The sequence below is a fragment of the Clupea harengus genome, chromosome 13, assembly GCF_900700415.2.
Source record: "Clupea harengus chromosome 13, Ch_v2.0.2, whole genome shotgun sequence".
Classification (NCBI taxonomy): Eukaryota; Metazoa; Chordata; class Actinopteri; order Clupeiformes; family Clupeidae; genus Clupea; species Clupea harengus.
The window spans coordinates 16,224,180-16,238,381 of record NC_045164.1 but is presented as its reverse complement, the minus strand read 5'-3'; the positions used below and the strand labels follow the sequence as shown (position 1 = coordinate 16,238,381).

At 39.3% G+C, this 14,202-nt stretch overlaps 1 protein-coding gene across 1 annotated transcript in view; it reads right to left on the bottom strand.

Moving 5' to 3' along the window:
- eif3s10 (eukaryotic translation initiation factor 3, subunit 10 (theta)) overlaps positions 1–12,264 on the bottom strand; it is a 30,405-nt gene extending 18,141 nt beyond the window's left edge. The window contains exons 1-6 of the mRNA XM_031578516.2: positions 12,081–12,264; positions 7,262–7,452; positions 6,911–7,047; positions 5,124–5,287; positions 4,647–4,846; positions 1,254–1,462 (exon numbers count right to left, since the gene is read on the bottom strand). Of these exons, the coding sequence (XP_031434376.1) occupies positions 1,254–1,462; positions 4,647–4,846; positions 5,124–5,287; positions 6,911–7,047; positions 7,262–7,452; positions 12,081–12,129 (950 nt within the window). The 5' untranslated portion in view covers positions 12,130–12,264. The remainder of the gene's footprint in view (positions 1–1,253; positions 1,463–4,646; positions 4,847–5,123; positions 5,288–6,910; positions 7,048–7,261; positions 7,453–12,080) is intronic.
- Positions 12,265–14,202: the final 1,938 nt, after the last annotated feature.

Below are 14,202 nucleotides of genomic sequence, written 5' to 3'. Positions count from 1 at the left end.
CAGCAAATGTATTAAATAACAATCATAACAAAGTGTTGGAAGTACTCATAACTCAAGACTCCTAAGTATGATCAGCAAGTGCAAGTGTCTTTATGCTGGAAGGCCAAGAACATTAAACATGCAACCACCAAAAGCATACCTGAGAAAAGAAACTTAAAAGAAATGTTGGGATAAATATTGTATTTTATGTTGTGTAGGCCTACATCTTCAATTTATCTCAACATTTCTTTCATCATTATTTGTATTGCAACATTTATAATATATGAATGATAGTGATTTATGATCAGGAAATAATATTCCACGTCATCTCATCTGGAATGACATTTTGGAAATGTGCAAATTCACATTGGAGATTAAATTAGGCCAAATTGTATTGCAAACTTGGTGAATGGAGTTTATGACACACTGGCACAGCTAGGACAGGCTTCCAGTGAGTGCTTGTGTAATGCTGTGATTTACTACCGTTGACATGAGTTTACTAACTAATGGGCTTATGGACTTGCATTGTAAAGTACTCCAATAACAGATTCAACAACAGCTAAACCTGTAATCCACATCAAAAGACTGGGGCCCAGATGTTGGTCCGCCATATTGCTGCTGCTGCTGCTACCACAATAGTATTGTTTACATTCACTGCATACTAGGGAAGGAGGACATGAGGGAATTTGTCCAATCAGTGTAGCCGTATATTATACTAGATCACTCTTGATTGGCTGACGTAGCATGGCTCCTCATTCTTACTCCTCTTCAAAGGAATCATTTTAAGTTTGGAAACAGGAGCAGGATGCCAGTACATGACAAGCTCTACAATTCACCTAAAAGATAATTATGAACAACTTCAAGATTGACGGATCAGATCAACCCCATTTTCAATCATATTTCACTTATCACCAGTCTTTAAAGGCACCAATCCTAGAAAAAAAACTTCCCGTCTTCAGATTATGGCTTGTCTGGAAAACACTAACGGTTGCTCATTGAAAGATTTTCTAAGATTGTCTAACAGGCTATAAATGTAAATTCAATAACACCTTAAGTGGCTTTGGGCAAATCTGCATTGAGTCCCACGACAAAGCCTGAGAGTGAGCCGATGAAGAACATTGCGTTCTATACAAATACCTTGACAAAGACTTAAGTCAAATGACAAAGACTTAAGTCAAATGTCGAGTGAACAAAGGGAATTGTCATTAGGATAACCAGACAACCTTTCATGGTCTAGCTGGGTATGACTGGAACCAAGACCAAACAGATCTCACCTCTGCATCTCATCCTGGGTGAGGTTCTTGCGCATCTCCCTCGAGAGGTGATACAGGCGGTGCAAAGTACTGGCATGAAAAAGTGCGTTTCCAGACTTCCAGAAGACGGTGGACACCTTGTTGTAGTAGTTGGCCATGAGTTGAGGCTTAGGGGGCTTTTTAGACAGGGCAAAGAGGCCATGGATGTCTTCTACAGCCTTGAAGGCTTCCTGCAAACAGAGACAAGACACATTGACATGGGTGGGTAACATTAAAGCTTTGTCTATTAGAGGTTTTTATAGCATATAAAGAGAACTTGTGAAACAGCCTTTCCTCCCTGTTGAATATCTTCTGAAAGTAATCTTGTAACCTTGAATCTCACATCAAAATGAACTAGAGACACAGACTGATTCTGCCAAGGCATCAGAAGACCGTGATTTCTTACTCCAAGCAAGCTACAAGGAAGTTAATTAATTGACACTATTACTTCCTGTTGGACAAGGCACATTCTATACTGCAGAGTATGCAAGCTACACGGATATCAACACTTTGAAAAGAAGGGTTTGACTCTCTATGATTATGTATGGGTTTAGAATGGCAGACTGCACCTTCACTAGGCCTACATATGGTGCTAGCTCATTGGTCATCTATTGACGTCAACAGAAGTGAATGAGAGCGCCTCGAGCGTGGGGCAGTGTGACAAAGACCACACTGGAAAGCAAGCCACGTTTGAAAAGAAATAAGCTTATCGCTTTAATATATAACTAAGCCTACTTTATGGTAGTCTTATAGTTGCTCCAGCCAAAACATGATTTGGCTCGCATTTTTTTTCTTTTTTTTAATAAACACATCTTTTTCTTTCTGTTTTAGCTCACCCAGACGCCAGCTAGCTAACCTGCCAACATTGAAACCCAATGACAATTCGCAGAATTTAAACACATATTGAATAAACGTTGACCAGATAAGGCCTTCAGAAGCAAATATGTTTCTTGTTGCTAGCTCATTATGTGCACGGAAAGTAACCCAACTCCGGATTTCCACGCCTGTGAAGATGGATTCTCAGCCTACCTCAGTGTTTCCCCTACCGTTATATTAGGGGGGCGGCCCGCCCCCCCAACGGCCCCCCCCGCCCCCCCTGGAAGGTCAAGTTAATCTTGTTCAATTTTATTTTCTATAAAGCGCCAGATCACAACGGAAGTCATTTAAGGTGACCTTTCCTATAGAACAGGTCTATAGCTTGTTATTTTATTAAACAAAATAAATAGCCTTATGTTATTTATCTTATTTACACGACGGCATGCAATTTCTGTCTCTACATGGTCGCGCGTTTACAATTATCTGCTCTCTGTATCACGCATGGCGGAGTTCCGCCAAGATGCACGCACGCACGCACGCACGCACGCACGCACGCACGCACGCACGCACGCACGCACGCACGCACGCACGCACGCACGCACGCACGCACGCACGCACACACGCACACACACACACACACACAGGTGAGCACCCTCCCACCAGCAGACATAATTGGGCTTAAGAATCAGTGCACAGCTACGGACACGTTTAAGCTTTAAAAAACACATTTCCAGGCGTTTGTGAATCCAGCGGAGATCTTTTCCTAGGTAGGGTCGAGAATGAGGCCTAATGACAATGGCTACAACAGACGTGGAAACAGAACGTACGCCCATGTCCGCACCGAAAATTCAGAAATAGATCTGGCTTGCATTTTTTATCATTTTCCGCGAGTTGTGCGTGGCCCTTTTTTACATAGAGTCTGGTAATAAATCTATTAATTGTAATGAAAATTATTTATTTTGCTGTGAATAATGAAGGAAGCAATAAATCCGATTATTTCCCAAACCCTCAAGAGCTGTTGCCATGGAGATTTAACGTTACTTTCTGTTTGAAGATAAGGTAGCAGATAGTGTTGAAGAATGGGTGACTTGAAATTGGACGACTTTAAATTAATATATGAAATTGAACATCAACACCTATACGGATAAAATAAATAAAGAAGGATAGCAAAACAGATTGATAAGCCTAGAATGAGAACGGCAGAAACACAGGCCTTAGGTGACGAGACAGATCATAGTGACACAGGCTGTTTTTTTTTTCGTCATATGAAGACTTAGACATTCATAACATTTTATTCAGTCTCACTGATGGTCCTTTTGTAATGCCAACATGTGCACTTCGTTGTGGATAAGTAAAACCTATTTTGCTACATTTTTGTAGTCCTGGTAATCTTTTGTTTGGCATATTGGTGAGGTTATTAAAAGGACTATTTCTAAATCGTTTTGTTCTTGATGAATTAATGTTTGTTTATGAATCAGTTATTTTTCAACAGATAACTCAATTCTAATTACAAAGAGGACAATTTGCAACTTTTTATCGCAACTTTCACTTGTTTTCGGCAATTTCATTGCAAAAAAGACCTAAAAATAAAAACTTTCATCGCAACTTTTTTGAAAAGCTCCTGCGAAATCAGGAATTTTAGGCCGCAAATACATGTATCTCAAAACATTTTCTTATAGAAGCCCAAAAAGGTACACTGCAGAGACAAAAGCTGCATAAAAATAAAGACATGTTCCGATGTTTAGTTAAAATAATTGTTCAGTTGTTATATTGACTGCTGTCATTAAAAGAAACACATGAACACCATGATTCCTTTAAGCGTTTGTGTCGGTGGCCGCAGCGCGCACCGTGCCGCACCCCCCCCCCCCAAAGCTGTAAACCTAGGGGAAACACTGCTACCTTACAATGAAAGATTGAAATCGACATGAGAGCTTTGAGGTAGTTTGACGCAAAAGGGAGCAGAAGATTCAGTCTAATAATGAGAGGCGATCCGGTCATTAAAACCAATGTCTCTGCCATGAGCGTACTGTTCCTCAGGTCTTTCAATATCTCAAGCAGCTAAATGACCTTTCCACCAAAAAATGAGATGAGTTTTGTCTGGAACCTTAGATCCAATACCAGTAGCACACCAACAAGATAATAGCATTCCCAAAAGCCTGAAGTCTTTTCTCCGATGAATGAAATAAAATGTTGTTTGAAAAGTACCTAAAATAAGTTCAGGTATTTATGTCCTTAAATCAAAGCACCAGTAGGATCTAAGGTTCCAGACAAAACTCTTCTTATTTCTCTCAGCATGATGGTCCCCAATGAGTCAATCAATCCTCCCTCAACATCCACGCTGCTGTGACAATAGCTATTGATTTCATTCTAATCTGACACACAAGACAGCCAAGCAAAGATGAATCTCAAAGCGGAGAGTAATACAATGCGAGTGAATATTGACCTCTTCAGACAGGACAAATTAAACTCTTTTTCATTCATTCATTTCATTTATCTTATCTTAAACTCTTGCTATTATACCAATACCTAATCTTCACTGAATGAAATAAAGGTCCATACCTGCCAGAGTTCCATGGCAATGGCACTGTCCAGCTGCACCAGGCGCGTCTCCAGGTGCATCGACTGACTCTCAGGGTTGTTCAGGTTGATGGCAGTGCTCTGGTTATGGTGTCTTTGAATCTGGCCCAGATGCATGCGCAGATTGTCACAGAGTTTGCGAAATTCTGCCTTTCGCGTGTACTGAAGGCAGAACTTGAAAGCTACGAGGGAAATGAACAGAAGAACCAATGAAACAAACATCTCACACCCTTCAGTTAAGGTCAAAATAGAAAGGAGACACAAGTCTGACTATTCTGTGCATTTCAAGCTCATAGTAATACATAAAGCCTCCAAAACGCATAATATTTTCAGCATTGGAATTTACAACACATTTACCAAGACCTTGTGGTGAAAAGCTATCCACGAACTATGCTGTATCTGTATTTTATATTCACATTTCCCAAGTTGGAAGCCCTGAAGGATTGAGGAGGAGCTGACCTTGCTGGGCAATATCATGGTACAGGCGTTCCACCTTGGAGTTGTTCCGCAGTAGGTCCAAGCACTGACGGTAAGACTCCCACAGGAACTTGACCCAGGGGGTGAGCAACAGTCGGTCAGTTCGGTCCTGGGTATCCTCTCCGCTCACGGCGCTCAGCAATACACTACAGTCAACAGAGGGGTGAGCATTAGTTGCTGGTTCAGTTCATTTTGTGCAGAAACGACTCTTCTGACCACCGAACAAGTATTCAAGCTAGGGATGCACGATATTGAATTTTAGCCGATATGCCGATATTTACAAGCTCATTTTGGCCGATTGCCGATGCCGATACCGATATATACACCTCTGCTTTTTAATTATTGAAGTCTCTCCTGTACTAGAATTAATCTGTTATTATGATAGGGTATTGCTGTAGCTACGGGACATTAATAACTTGATTTGTATCATTTTAGAAATAGACATTCACTCATGAAAACTATTGAAATTATTTCAAATATGGCAGATTTATTTATATTTTCACGTCACAATTTTCATACTTGAACAGTACCTCCTTGAACTTGAACAACTACACTCTGGAAATGCAACTTGGCTAACTAAAGTTGGTTAACCGACTTACAGTTTAATAACATCCCTTCTAGGATTTCTAGACTAATCTATGTAACCTTATTGCCAAGTTAGCTATATAAATTCCATATATGCGAAAGTAAGCCATGTACAGATAGCGTGGGCTCGTGACATAATGTTTCACATCCCGTCAAATGAGATCATCAACTTCGCTGGTGTCACGTAGCATGCAAGCTAACTAGCTAGTGTTGTCTAACTAACTAGCAACTTATTAACTTCTATTAGCGTGCAACAGGTAATGTTGCAAAGCATTGCACGCGGGTGGTCTGCATCTATGCATGCAACCTACGTTACGGCCAAGCTGTCGTCTCCTCTTCCATCTCCTGAAAAGTTTCCTGACAAATAGCATGTCAACATCCTCTGATACTGTGAAGTACTGCCACACAGCCGACGTGTTGAATTACGTTGTTGGCGCTCATAGTAACCAAAACATTTGCTTCGCGTGGGCATAATTTGAACGTCACCTTATCGGCCAGGTACATCGGCAGAATTTTTCATATCTGCAGATGCCGATAATTAAGTTTTTAAGCTTTTATCTGCAGATACCGATGTCATGCCGATATTATCGTGCATCCCTAATTCAAGCTAAACAATATTTAGATTAATCTTACCAACAAGTATTACAAAGCTTGTTTATCTTTTAAAAGGTGCTACGTCGGTGCACAGTAGATCAAGATTTGCGCCTACGATGAAGAATTCTCACACATCCAAAGTGTAGGATTTGTGTTATAAATGACTGTTCTGCATAATTCCTGTTTTAAACAGATATTGTACAGAAATACTGTAGAGACAAAAAGGTCAAGTATATGATCTAGCATCATTCTAGCTACCTCTTTCACTGACAACAATCCTGCAAACTACAGCCTACGTTCAACTAATCATGGTTCAAGGTAACTATTCTTTAGCCATAGCGTAATAAAGAACCTAAAGCAGCTTGCTGGAAACACTAAACGTGTCTTGTAGTACTTACTTCTGAGCTGATAGGAGGGCAACGCTAAAGTGTTGTGACGACATAAAAAGTTGCAGTTTGGTGATGCTATCAATTCCAAACAGAGCGTAAACGATAGCAGTAAGAGTTCCTGCTCCTTGCAGAGCTTGTTGCCCAGCCAACGTGTCGTTGGAAACAGAATGGTGAAAAAAATATGCAATTGGTTGTGATTACCTTTCAGGAGTCTGAATATTGTCCAAATCTTCAATATCCAGGACCATCTGCTGAGACTCCCCCTTGGCAGTCTCGGTCTTCTCTTCAGCCAACTTCAAATAAGCCCTGACCACATCTTCAAGAGACTTGATATTCACCTAAGATATTGCATGATCAGGATTAGTCACAAATATAGAATTATTCACTTTCACTTTCAATGACAGAATGCGAGCGCCCAAATGCTTCCAGGCCTGTTGTGCAGTTTCTATTAAAATTAAACACTGCACAAGGACAAGACTAAAATATGTGCTTAGCTTTGCCATTCCATGTAGGATAAAGGGGTGAGTACATAATGATTCCATGTGTGTTCACCTGCTGACAGATGTTCTTGTACTGGTACAGGCCCTCCTTGGCCAGGTGACTCTTGCGCAGATCCACGCAGAGCTCCAGATATTTGAGCATGATCGGCTCGTGGATCTTCTGCCATGTTCGATGCTTTTTGCTCTTGATGACATCATACAGTACATCCAAGGCTGGCTGTTTCTTGCCAACTTCCAAAAATTCTGTAATCAAAGAGACAAAAAAATGCAGTGTTAATATGAGGACACTGGGGTTAATGAGGACATAACTACAAATCACCAGAAATTGGAGGAGGGGAAGAGGGAAAACTAAACAGTGGTTAGAGAATCTGTTACACTGACTGAAGTACGTAAAGCAATGGTTTATTATAATAATCATGAGCGTACGCAGTTTATCGTGCAATGTGTTTTGTAAATTTGCATTAACGTTCTGGCTGCCACGGTTATTTTCTACACGGTGATGTCTTTTCAAAAACCTGTTAACGCGTAAATGGCAAATATTAGATCCAAGCTTTAGGATAACCTAAGACGTAGTCAAGGCTGTGGATTAAGACTTTCATAAAGATCTTAAACATGTTGACCATATCTGCCCTTATACTTCACCAATACACAAATGACCCTTCAGCATGCATGAACTTCCGGGACTTTTCTTTTGAAACACCATCTCTGTGCATGGCAAATGGTGGCATTAACAATAGGATGCAACAACGAGCCTAAACAATAAAGTAGGTACGACGAATTTATACTTGATAAAATACATTAGCCATAGCCATTAACAGGCTCATTTTATAATGATGTTCTTTAATCTAAAAGTGGCTTTTAACTTGCCAATTTATGAGAAACTCCTAACTCCTAACTGTTTTCTCCTTTGTATGTCGCTTTGGATAAAAGCGTCTGCTAAATAACTAAATGGAAATGTGACTTTGGGACTAAGTAATGAAGAGGACTCCTAACTCATTAAGTCAGTTTTGGTATGCCGCTGCTAAATTACTTTAAAAAAAATCTCGATCTCATTCGCAAAGGAATAATTGTGGCGGTTAGGGGATGTACCACCACGAACCAACCGAAAGAATTATGCATTTTGAAAACTTAGCCAAGATATTCAGTCTAGGTAGCGTATTCCGTTAATATTTCATTTGTAGTCATTTTCTAGTAATCTTTATGATTATTCATCATTTAGTGAACGCCTATTCAACAGTACACAAGTTTTCTTTTTGCAAGTTGGCCAGGGAAAACTCATTAATATTCACTGGCACATACCAGTCACTCATCACAGAGGTTACTGAAAGCAAGCTAGTGCATTAGACCTGGCATCAGCCATAGCAATTGAGTCTCACAGCTTAGGACCTGCGGCTTTTCCTTAGTGAAAGTTGGTCTCAACAATCTCAACAGATTTAGGAGAAACCCTTTAGCTAGAATCTTCTGGTGCGATTAAGGAGTACCCTTAGTGTCAAGATAAAATGCTTTGTGAATACTGCCCAGATATATAAGAATACATGTTAAAAATATGACAATGATGGATCACTGCCTACATGGTCAAATGAGGACATAAGGGGGTTGAGGACCTTTGAAAATCAAGCACATACCAAAATACTCTGATCGTCCTACAACAGTAATACATATGGTTTGAAATATGGAGGGAAAAAAACGGAGTGCTTTACTCCATTAAACTCTTGCATACTGTTTGAGTGAGAAGCTCCCAAAAGGGGTGTCGTTTTATTACGTTAAAAATGTCCAGCCGTTTTCTGAGGCTTGTAGGTGGAGAAATACATAAGACACCCCTGATCTGATAACATTTTCAAATTCTAGACTAAAATCGCAAAGTTTCAAAGCTGAACATGCCATACCAAAGAAGCTATGAACGTCAAAAGTTGGACCTAAAGGCCTTATTCTGCAAAATGCATACAAATAATTCATATTTCAAAAGGGATACAGACCGAATATTAAAAAGAAAAGTGTCATCCGTTTGGTACAGGAGCACCATTTTTCAAGGAAATCTAAGAGAGTGACTTGGTACCAACTGGGTGAATTGATATGACCTAATTGTTAATGTACCCATCCCCGACAACACACAAGTTCAGATCAGTTCGATTTTGTTCGTGTTTGCCATTTGCGGTGGCCCAGCCGCTGCATTGATCATGATTAGACCACAGGGAACAGACAGAAAGGAATGCGAGCGTATTGAACCAAGTAAGCTACATAACAGTGAGAGTTGATTCAGACACCTCCTTACATCCTCACTGCATTTCAGTTTCTTGTGTGTTTCAACTAGGGCTGAACGATTTGGGAAAATAATCTAAGATGATGGTTGAATGTTTTCTTGTGGCTTTTACAGAATTGAAAAGTGGATAAGTGAATACATTGACATTGTGACAGATTAGGCGTGATTATATAGAACTATCAAACAATAAAAAAAAATACCAGTGCTTATTATATCGTTTATTGTCTATTGACGAGAGGTTAAATGTAGTGGTATTACCCTTGGCTTTGAAGCTTGCATCAAAAACGTGAAGCACTTTCGGTCGGACCTCCGTATCGAGGCTTGTATTGTTTTGGCAAAATGTTGTCACTATTCAACACATCTGGTTGGAGAGCTTCAAGGTTTCATTCTAGTTGCATTCGGTCTTTTCCTACAAATCACTGTACTATTGTAATAGAAATTACTATAGCTATAATACAATAGAAGCTAGTTAAATACACAATCACTGGCCATTTCGAGTTTCACACAGCGTCATACGTTTATTATAGGTAGCTAACAAATATATAGGCTAACGTTCTCTTTATATTCTTAAAGCCCCATTATGCGAGAATTGGTATATTTTGCTACTGAACTTCCTCTTAAGTTGCAGAGTGTAGTTCACTTTTACACCACTGTTATAAATACAAATCGCGCCCATAATGGACAGTAGCACGTGTGCATTTGTTGACAAGCGGAAGGATATGGAACTGGCAAAGAAAACAAAAGAAGCCAAAGAAGCAGGGAGACTGACAAGGTAGAGTAATATCACAATATTTTACACAAAAATAACTGCATAGTTTTATTTTGACATCGGTGATGAACACCAACATAACCAAAAGAATAACATAAGAAAAATTATACATTTTAGTTTTTGTGAAATACTGCTCACTTGTGTAATCTAATAAAATACTCCACATTCAAACACTTAGAAAACAATGTAAATAGGCTGAAAACCCACGCAGTATTTCACCAAAACTAAAATGTGTGTAATCTAATAAAATGCTGTTAGCGTCATGACAGGTACATATTGTGCATAACATACATTGGACAGTAAATTATTACAAACTAGCCGAGTTAAGTGTTTAAGGTTGCAAACGTACAAAACTTATTTGATGCGAGATTGACAAAAACCGATCCAACTTTTAGGGGTGAGATGAATTTATTTGGATGCTAGCCTGAACCTTGGATGCTAGCATGATGTCCATACAGCGAATACTGCATTAGCTTCCTCATACAGCTAGCAGGAGTATGAAGTATGTAGTCGTGTGAGGTGGTGCCATAAAGCATTACGTAGTTTTCGCAAGAGGTGTGGCACCCTGTCCGCCAATTGCAGTGTACCACCCAATTGATTTTGAAGCTGTTATTTTAAGATAAAGTTGTTGCATACTGTTGCTTTAAGGCTTTGACACCGTAGATAATGTTATTGCTTATTATGAATGTAGAAATGCTGATTCATACAAAAGATGCTAAGCAACAGGTGCATAGCAACAACATTCATTCTTCACCCCTACCTTTCAACACAATCATTATAAGGTCTAATTTAACAGTGTCCATTTATGATAGACAAGGGGTTTCTATGCAATTCCTCCTCCCTCTCCTGGGCTGAACGGCACCTCCCCAGGCCATAGTAGAATCTAAACTCTCTGAAAATCCAGGGAAAACCCTGAGTGTGAATCCATCTCCCCTCTATAATTCTAGCAAATTCTAGCAATCTGTAAACAGCAGCCTACTATGTCTGTAGATCCAATAAGAATTTTAAGGAGTGGCGTTTTACAACCTTGATAATGAGCATCTTACTGAAAACTTGAGCTGCAGGGTTGAAGAAATTGAGGGTATCAAATGATAACTTAAAGTAAATGTGTAAATGTTTTTGCAATGAGATCTTAATATCATTTTTGATTGTAAAGTCATCTGAAGGAGAAAACACAACGGCCATGCCTACTAGCCGCTTAGTAACTAGCACTTTATAATGTTATAATCAGGTGCAATGTCAGCTTTCACAACAGAAAGTTGGCAACTAACGTAATATTGGTGGAATATATTAATTAACAAGATATCGACAAGAGTGTATCAGTCCTCACCGAGCTGTTGTGTGTCAGCAAGGAATGTCTGATGTTAGCTAAGTATCGGTAACGTCAGCGCCTAGTTTTCGTCAAAAATCGGCAATATCGTTTTGACGTTGCGTTGTAATGTGTAGAAAATATTTTCCCTCTGACAAGTATCTGATGTACCTACCGATGTTTGTGTGAGCAAACGGGATAGTTTACATGGATTAACGTTACCCATAGATAAGGATTGGCATTAGCTGGCTAATATTAAGCTAACTAGCTAACGTTAAAATACCTTAAACAGATTAAAGAGGTCATTACATTTGACGTTAATTACGTAAATAATTGACTTTTCCATTTTCACACGTCAAAACTTAAGACCTGACTGGTCTAAAAGGATGCTCTGCAACGGATTGAACAGTTTTGACCGCAGTACAACATGGCATATGGTCTGAATAAGATTACATTTACAACATGGCTGACATCGCCATGCCGATAAAGTTAGCTAGCGGCCTGTCTACTACGGAGATGAGATAATCACTCACCATTAGCTCTTTTCAGAGCATTTTCCGGTCTCTGAAAGTAGGCCGGCATGGTTGCAAACCGATGTAAAGAATAAACACTCAAGACTTAATAAATTCTCGAAGATGATTATTCACAGTCACACGAGTCCATCCGCGTGTTCGAACAACACGTTCCGAGGAGCTCCCGCTACGGAATACAGCAACGTGAATAAGCCGAAATACAGAAGGTCGCTTCCGGTCAGGATTGCTGGATGGGAGACGGTGCAAATTCATAGTAAAAGCCCAATAATGTCTACTCGCAGCTGTATAATAGCACGAAAAATATAGGGAGCAAATCTGCTTGTTGGAAGAAGTAGAACAAGATTCTAAAATAAAAGGTGGGGAACTGTCATCCTTGTGACATCCGCAGCCTTTCCAGTGTGCAGGTTATTGACCTCTATAGGCCGAATTGAAGTACACTGGTACTGCAAAAGTTGTTTGGCTGGGGAAACTTGTACCAATTATATGCTTTGGTACAGGGAAACACTGATTTAGCCTATAAGTGTGTTGGTGTTTCCATCATCATCATGTGCTTGCAAATGTTTCTGTTTCATAGGCCTATATTTTCTAAACTGAAAGAGGAATGTAGAGTTGATTTAACCCATTTTCTTCATGTGGAACCAACAACCGTATTGCAATCAAGTAACTTAAACTAAGTACATCAGAGAACATCAAAAATTGTGGAGTAATAATTTCAGTCAGAAAGCCTAGAGTTGAAATTATTTCATTAATGACCTCTTGAAAACATTATTATCAGATTACCTGCCCCTTTCTGTAATCATGTGCAGTGGCCCAGGGTAGTGCATTTCTAGGAGCTGAGTATAAAACTATAATTTGAAGACCACCACCTTGTGTATTTTTCCCTTAAAATGTAGCATTTTACTTGGGTGTAATTGTAAATATAACATGACCAGATGTGTCAACTATTGAACTCGTTTGCACCACACAACAAAGATAATTTCCTTATATTGTGAAAACTTTACAATAAACCCATTTCTGATTCTGTGTAACTACTACTACAGTGGGTAAAATGGGTGATTTGATTTCCAATGTTTAAAGAAACCTTAATGTTAATGTAGGCTACTGTGTCTTTTATGAAATAATTCATGAATGAATGTTTCAAGTTTTTGCTGTGTAATGTAATAATTTCAGGGCAAAAAGTGCAGAAAGCTCAGCACCTGACTAAGACATGGGGCAAACCACGGATGATCATTTTACCAGCTGAATTATTGTACTGATATTGTGAGTATATCTATAATAATAATATAACACCTGTGTGCATTTTTAACTGTGATATTGTAATAATGGAAATCTGTCTTTTTCCTTTCCCTGATATGTGTTCATTTTTTGGTAGAACATCTGATAATGAGGAAGACAGAGGAAAAAAAAGAAAAAAAGATAATGGTGTACAAAATAGTTTTTGCAGTAAAATCTCAGCACAGTAAATAAAAAAACCTGTCTGCATATTTCACGAAAGGTTTTACAGGTGGTCAGCACTCTTTTCTTTTTTTCCCCGATTCCTGCCCTACATGGTGAGTTTTGAACACTTTAGCAAAGTAAATGTCGGAATAGTGAAATATACAAGCATATTGCACTGTTAAATTATAATCTAATCACCATGAATACGACAGTCAGACAAGCAAATTATGATTTTTTTAATTACTTTTATTTTCAACACTCGTATCGTTCATAGCCAGATAAACGTCTTGTATCCAGATAAACTAGCAAAATTAAAAGGATTTAGACCGGACTATTAATTTGACATGCTTTCAACCGTTTTCGGTCGCCATTGCCAAAAACCGGATGTTTTATTTAGGCTGGTGGAGCAGCGTTCAGTGAGCAACTATAGGCAAATGAGAGCAGCGTTCAGTGAGCAACTATAGGCAAATGAGAGTTCCGTTCTGCTAGCAACGATAACCCACAATAACCCCAGGAAGTAAAACGAAACGAGGAAGTAAAATGAGTTTGTTGTATCAAATGAAAGGTTTTTATAACAAACAACCCTGTTAATCGACAGTTCCGTTCTGCTAGCCATAGATATATATAAAGACTAGATGTCTCGTCCGCGTTGCCGGCCAACGGAGTCGAACGTCCGCACATGGCG